The sequence below is a fragment of the Micrasema longulum genome, unplaced genomic scaffold (genome assembly GCF_059751315.1).
Source record: "Micrasema longulum isolate JH-2025_06_02 unplaced genomic scaffold, ASM5975131v1 h1tg000040l, whole genome shotgun sequence".
Classification (NCBI taxonomy): Eukaryota; Metazoa; Arthropoda; class Insecta; order Trichoptera; family Brachycentridae; genus Micrasema; species Micrasema longulum.
The window spans coordinates 190,596-198,497 of NW_028277247.1; the positions used below are offsets into that span (position 1 = coordinate 190,596).

At 30.7% G+C, this 7,902-nt stretch overlaps 1 protein-coding gene across 1 annotated transcript; it reads left to right on the top strand.

Moving 5' to 3' along the window:
• Positions 1-2,546: 2,546 nt before the first annotated feature.
• Positions 2,547-4,272, top strand: LOC148285334 (uncharacterized). Its single transcript, XM_088226314.1, has 2 exons — positions 2,547-2,611; positions 3,618-4,272. The coding sequence occupies exons 1-2, from the start codon at positions 2,594-2,596 to the stop codon at positions 4,266-4,268; spliced, it is 669 nt and encodes a 222-aa protein (XP_088082440.1). The 5' UTR covers positions 2,547-2,593; the 3' UTR covers positions 4,269-4,272.
• The last annotated feature ends 3,630 nt before the right edge of the window (positions 4,273-7,902 follow it).

The following is a 7,902-nucleotide window of genomic DNA, read 5'->3' on the forward strand; positions in this document are numbered from 1 at the left end:
CGATATCTGAATTTTATTTTGGTTGTAAATTCAATAATTAAAACATAAATTTAAAAAGTTATATTTAATATTCAACAAAATCCTTATACCTATTATCACCCTAGATACCATAATGTTTGTCCATAAAAATTAATTTGTATTTTTTTCCTTATATTTTTTCATTTAAAACACATGTTAAAAACAGATTCTGTCCATAAATCTATTTTTAAAAAAAAAGGTAAAAGCGTCGTTTGATCAAAGGGGTGAAATAAAAAATAAAAAACGCAATGAAAACATCTTGTCTTGTGTAGAGCAACTGTATTGATACAACTGTATTGTGTAGAGCAGATCCTGTAGAAGATTCTGGAGAGACCACATGAATAGAATGAGCAGCGATAGAATGGTATCCATAGCAGCCAAAGTATTGCCTTCCAGACGGCGCCCACCTGGAATACCCCCTAAACGATGGAAGGATGGTTAGGCACCACGGGAGACTGAGTAGTCTAAGTAGAACAGATTGTCAGATCTACAAGAAGAAGAAGAATGAAAAAGACATGGTTTTATGAAAACATGTTATTTAAATTTTAAGGCTCCTCTGAGAATTCTGATTTTTTTAGTTAAGGCTCTATTTTATTGGATGTGCGATCACAAGTAAATATGAGTACTTTATGTAGGATTTAATTAAAGTTGCATGATCTTGAACAATTATAAAAATATTTTGACGTATTATTTTTAAGTATGGAAATATACGTTTTTTAAACCAATTTTTTATTTGATTTATTTATATAAAAGTAATTTAGCTAAAAAAACTATTCTCATTTAAAAAATCACAGATTTAAAAAAAAATGTGTCTAAGAATTTATATTAATTGCGTTATAGACGTATTTTTTCGATATTCTGCGATTAATCTGTCTGAAGTAGAAGGGGAATCCTAGACGGGTATTTTTGACTAGCTGGCTAGCCTCAGGTTACAATTCTAAAACAGGTTACCTAGTGAAGAAAAGTCTGTCTCGTAGTGCAGTGGTTGGCGCGTATACCTATCGTGCTTGAGGTCCCGGGTTCAACTCCCGAGAGGGTCTTATTCTGATTCCTGGGAGGAAAATAAGTTGTACACTTGTACTTAAAATATATTATTTATTAAAATTTATTCCTAAATATTATTCGCAAAAGCTGGGAAAGGATAATGAAATATGGAACATTCACATTATATACAAATGTTATTTTGTATTAAAAAAGCACTTGCTAGTTAATTTGAAAAATAGTTAATGGGGGCTAGATGATTTCTGACCGTCCACGTCCATGTGCTATTTAACTATAAGATGTGTTGTAATCTAGATTCTATCTCTTATTGAAAAAACTTATCATATAAGGAAACAAGGAACTAAAATTGTAAGCGGACATGTGCTCTGTAGCCACAATACATGTTGGAATATTTCGTCAGGTTTCTGACACAAGTTGGCAACTACAAATTTTCGAAAAATGGGATATCTTTATAAATGGGATTAAATAGTCTTTATTTAAAAACTGAAAAAAAATATTCCGTATTTTACAAATGCAAAAAAAATACATTTACAGCGGTATTGAAGGATAAGCATTTAACTCTCAAAGTGCAATATCTCACAACTAGTAAAAGGAAGTTACCGACTTGTGTAAACTCGACAAACTCGACGATTTATTGTACCGCGCCCTTGAGGGAATTTTTGCAAAAACGACATTTTATATATTTTTTTTGAATAATTGAAAATGCATAAACTTCCACATTTTCTTATTTAAAATGTTTTCCCTCTTTGATGCAACAAATTTAGATGCCTAATCTAAAATTCTGTGTTATTTAGGTAGGTAAATGTCACTAATTGTTCTGAGGAACTATTTAAAATTTATTATTTCTGGTTTATTTATTTAACATACAATTTTTGGTGCTACCTCAAAATAAACATTATCAAATGCGTAAATTTAAGGATGAAATAAAAGAATCGGTATAAATCATATCGTGTTTCTTCTCAAATTTGGTTTTTATATAATGTTAAAACCATATATAATGCAGGTAAAATGTATTTATTTACGTAAGAGTTTCTTCAAATTACACGATATTATTAAAATATTGAAATGAATATTTTTTTTCCTAATTATTATCTCCTCATCCAACCTTCCGTAGACTTTTTGAGTGGAACTGCATACTTAATTCTCATTTTCTTAATTTTAGTGACATTACCTAAATGCCGAAGAAATATTGTTGGTTGAATTATTGATGTTATTTGTTATTTTCAAAAAATAATTACTAGAAGTATTTATGGATACGATTTCTGTCGTATTTTTTATGCATTATTGCATAATAAAGCAATCACCTAGTAACTCCTTGCGTCAATCACTCGCTTTTATTTGTATGCAAAGATGTTCATTATTGCCACTTCTTGAATTGCTACTGCAATCGATTCCTGACGCATTAACAGTGTTTCAACACTACCCCGCCCGTATATTCTGGTGAGTTTTGTAAATGAAGTTGGTTAACAACCATTACAATAGCTGGATAGTATAAAAACGGAAGGTCGTTCAAATGGAGAATTATATTTTCAATTCGTCAATCGAACAAGCATCAAACATCAAACCAGCAAAAATGGCAGCCACCCAGATGGTAATTTTCTAAACAAATATTAAAATTACGAACGTAAACATTATTAATGAATAATACCTACGAGAATTTTCCACATCTGTCAATTTTCAAACATTGTCGACGTAAAAAAATGATTGAAAATGCCATTTTTCACCAAGATATATTGTGGTTTTTTGATACGTACAAAAAGCTTAAAGTGATCATCGTTCTTTCGTGTAACTTGCGATCAATCTATCTATACACATAAAAGGCAATGTTTGTATGTGTGTCCTCGATAGACAACTGGGCTGATTTCCGTGTTGTTTTTTGCAAAATGTAGATATTTGCCATGAGCATATTTATAGGTCTTAAAATCTTTGTATAAAGTAGAAAAACGTTAGAAGCGTAAATGTTTTTTTCATCGTACCAGGGCTGCATTCCCCGAGAACGTTAATACAAAAAAATTAGAAAGATGTTATTTTTTGTGCATAAAAAAATACGTTTTTGAATTTTTACAAACTACCTTAGTTTCTAATGGATCCCAATCAGATTGTTTCCATAAATTCCTTATAATTTTTGCACATTTATTATGAAAACAGGAAAACGATACGTCGATGATTTCTGTTCTAACAAAAGGTCTGACATAGAGTTGTCTTTTAAGCACATTATCGGGGAGGCATATGCAAGATAGTGACAAGAAAACAATGTTCAAATACCTATTTATCAAAATTCTCTGTCTTCATAAATTATGAAAGCCGAAACACAAAAATAATAAAGTATACGTATGTACTCAAATCTAGTAATATTATAATAATAGTATTGCCGTATACTATAAAATTGATGTGATATGCGGTGCTTTACGTTAGGTACCTAATTGACTAAATTAAATAAAAAGGCAATCTTTGCCAAAACAGTCTTATATAATGAATAGTATTGTTCGAAGTATAAGCCAATTGATAACGTTTTGAGACTGTTATAAATGAATCAAATTTTTACATATTTTCCAAAATTTTGTAAAATAACGTATTTTCTTTTATTATTTTTTCAGATCCTTGCTTTCTTCGCAGTCTCTATTGCTGTAGCAAATGCTGGAGTTTTCTCAGCTGCTCCAATCCTGGCATCAGCACCAGCGCGTTCTATTCACGCAGTGGCTGAAGCCCCAGTTGTGGCTGCTCCATTTGCCGCCCCACTAGCCGCTCCGTTTGCCGCCCCACTAGCTGCTCCACTCGCCGCTCCACTAGCTGCCCCGTTCGCCGCTCCGCTTGCTGCTGTGTCTTATGCTAGCGCTGTACCCCAGAACGTCCTTCCTTACGCTAGCCAGATCAACATTGTTAACAGAGCTTTAGCTGGATTAGCTTCTCCGTTTGTTGCTCCCTATGTGGCTTCTCCTTACCTAGGATCCCCGTTAGCCTATTCCACTGCTCCTCTTGCTGCTCCTCTTGCTGCTCCTCTTGCCGCTCCATTTGCCTCTCCGTACGCTGCTCTCCCAGCTCCTTTTGCCGCCAGGTTTGCTGCTCCATTTGCTTCTCCTCTTTCTGCTCCTCTTGCTGCTCCCCTGGGCGCCCCACTTGCTTCTCCTTTTGCCGCTCCCCTTGGCACTTCTCTTGCTGTTCCCCTTGGCGCCCCTCTTGCTGCACCTCTTGGCGCACCGATTGCTGCTCCCCTCGCTGCTCCAACTGCCCCCCTTCTCATTAAGTAAACGAACAAATTAGATGAATTTGTACATAGTATTATTAATTATTATCTTAATTGTTAAAATATTTTCATGTAAAAATAATAAATTTTATGTTTATATAAGCAATTGAGTTTTTAATCTTGGAATTTATGAAAAATATTAGCCTTAAAAAATCAGGTACAAAATTTTGATGAAAAAATGACTCCGATAGATTGAAAAAATTATGTATATATTTTACAGAAATTCCACAGTTACTAAAAAAAGACAAAAAAGTTGTCTTTTATTTTTAATTGAAACAAAAAGTCTTTTGATCAAAATATAATGGCACAATTTTTGCAAATTGATTAATTTTGATTAAAATCGATTTGTTTTTATTTTGTAAATGAAAATCAATTTATCTATAAGTATCTATTAGTGGATACATAATTGAGTTTTGTATTTAAAAGCTTTTGGGCTATATTTAAATTAGGGGTGAAGGGTAAAAAAATGAGAAACTGAAAGTTCTTGCGACTATGATAACTTTTCTTTATTACATCTAGCCTTGACCCCATAACCGTAGCCGGGGTTTTTCCTTGATACTTCAAAAGTTTAGCGATTCTAACTCGAGTTCATTTTCAGGGTTCAATTTATCTACTAATAATATATAAAGGAATTTCAATTAGAAAATTCCTGCCCGACGTAAGCGAGTAATTCTTTAAATTTCTTCAACGTAGTACTTTTTTCCTTGAAAGTTGAGTAAAATCCACCGAAATATATTTGTTCGAATACTCGTAGTGTTTTTCCTTGAGAGTTTTGAAAATTCATTCAAATTTATATGTACAAATAGTATGAGGTAAAATTGAAGTTGTTACAATAAGCGATGTTAATTGCATGGAAAGTTCATCTTGTGAATGGCATCGGAGTTAAGTAATTTATCAAAATTATTATAAAATTTATTTAAATTTATGTTATTTAATGTATCAAAATGCGAAAATAGATTTTTGTAACTGAATTTACTACAAACAAATATAGTTTTCGCTACCATTCGTGCAATTTGGCGGCCTCCGTGGTGTAGTGGTCTAGGCGCTTGACTCACGCACGGAAGGTTCCGGGTTCGATTCCCGGTGAGAACACAAAAATTAAAATGTGATTTTTCTCAAGCCTGGGTGCTCTGTGATGTAATTCACAACTGTAATTAGGCCTCCTGGCCTGTTGTGGTGCAAAAAAAAAATGTAAAAAAAAAAAAAAATGTAAATGTAAAAAATTGTAATATGGTCATAAAAAAGAATGGAAATATTCAACATAACCTTTCTACGTAATTTTCCAAATTCACGGTAAAAGCGGCAATTGAAAACAGTATTGTTATCTTAAATTAAAATCGTGTTTTATGAAATTTTATTTTATTTTATTAAAATAAACGGCACTTAGTGCCTTTTACATATTAGTTACAAATACAATTAAATATACATACATGTAAGCATAATTATAAGTAATACAGAGCATTAAAAACAATATTATTAATTTAGAAAGTCTAAGAAATATAAACTATATAAAATAATAAAAAATTACCAGTTATGGAATTATCGATAAAAAAAGATAATTTGGTATTAGAAATACTTTGAACCAGTTAAAAAAAAAACTAAGAACACAATTTTGAATAACATTAAAAAAATAAAATAAAATTATTATTATTGAAAACTAATATTTAGGTAAATAGTATATGTTTATGTATAAAAATATATAATGATGTAAAAAAAATGATAAAGAGAAATATTTTTTACTTATAAATTAATTCAAGAAAAGAAACGAAAAAAGAAGAAAAAAAACACTAATAAAGAAGTTTAAAACAATTTTTTAACAAAAGTAACAAATAGTTACCTAGAACTATTACCAATAAAATAAAGAAAAAGAGCCGTTCTATATGTAATAAATTTCATGTGAAATGAGTCACTAATGTCCTGGTACTTATTGCCTAGAGAGTGAAGTCTATGGATGACTGCATTTGTACCATATGATTTATTTATTTATATACGGCATTTCTGCCATTTACATATATGTGGTATAAAGAGTGTTTAGAAAAAAAAATAAAAAAATAAATCGAGTGTGAAATATTAATATACTCGTACTGTACACATTATTAATTACTTGAAATACATGCATATTTTAAAGAAATTATTAAATAACAAAATACATTAATTAATCAAATTATAACTATTCCAACCCAATCTTCTGAAGATGATTTGCTCTTTTTGATAAAAATATGTGGGTCACTTTATTTTTTAAGTTAGGCAGAGATAAATTAAATATATCAAAATGTAATGTATATTCATTCCCGGTATTCTGTAATCTAACAATAGGTGAGTTATATTGAGCTACCGTTCGAGAATTTTGACAATAAAATATTGTAGATGTTCTGCTTAATCTAGGTGGTACATAGAATGAAATAAATTTCGAAGTATTGTTGCCACAGTATTGGTAGGTTTGCCGAGTTGTTCTTTTCGGTACATTAAAACTAATTAGTGATAAAAGTGCAGGGGTGTCAAACATGGAATGGATTATTTTATATAAATTTAATAAATCAGTTATAACTCTCCTGTCACTTAGTCTTAATAATTTCAAAATAAACAGTAACAAGTCATAATTTAAAATTCAATTCAATTGAACTATTTAAAGAGTAACTTTTTGAAGAGAAATCGATCGGAAGACCCATGGTCTTTAAAACGATTTTCGGGTACGTGGAGAGTACTTTTCACAATAATATTAAAAGTTTTTTTATTTGTTTTTAAATAAGAATTATTTGTTTTTTGCTTAACTTATTATCTAAAAGACTTAAATTTAATGCAAAACGAATGTTCTTTCTAATTATTCTCAGGAGGATCTGGTGGGATAATCGGCTATGGCCGTGTCAAGGAACTGCTTCGCACTTGCTTTAAAAACTCATTAAAGAAAACTGGACTATTGGCAAACATCAACAGACTTTCCGTTACACTTTGACAGTGTTTGGTATTTTGTGTTCTATTTTTATTAATTTCAACAATCACCTTTACTATTTTTACCATGTATGAAATTACCTCACGCGATAGGTACTTATAAATTATTAATGTTAAAATATTTTCTACGTTCTTATCCGGACTTCTACATCGTGCCTCTAGTTGCGTTCACTTTTAGTTACAAAAGGAATAATGTATCAACAATTCAGGGACATCTTACGATGTCTCATCATGGACAGCTATTTATTTCTGAAAAATGAGATTACATTGATGAAATGACGTGAACAAATTAATTAAGTTAGGATCCTTATCCTCCTTTTAGTAAATCAAATTTATACGTATATACTTTATGATATTTGTTTTGATATATTTAAAAAATATATATTTAAAAAATAATGATGGTAACTTTATTTTCTCTGGCCCTGTTTCCTCCCCAAACTAATATCAGGATTTTCAGTTTCAATATCTTCTGCTCCCAAAACCACAATTAGTTATTATTTTCTGAATTTTAAGCTAAACGCACAATTTATACTTAATACAGTTCATAACAAAGGTGTATTTATTTATTAATTTACACGCCCTACGGGCTATTACATCTATTAGAAATTACATTAAAGTGCAGCAGTGAAACATAAGTATGTAAATTTAGTTAAAATTAAAGATAACATAAGAAAAGCTAAAAGATACAA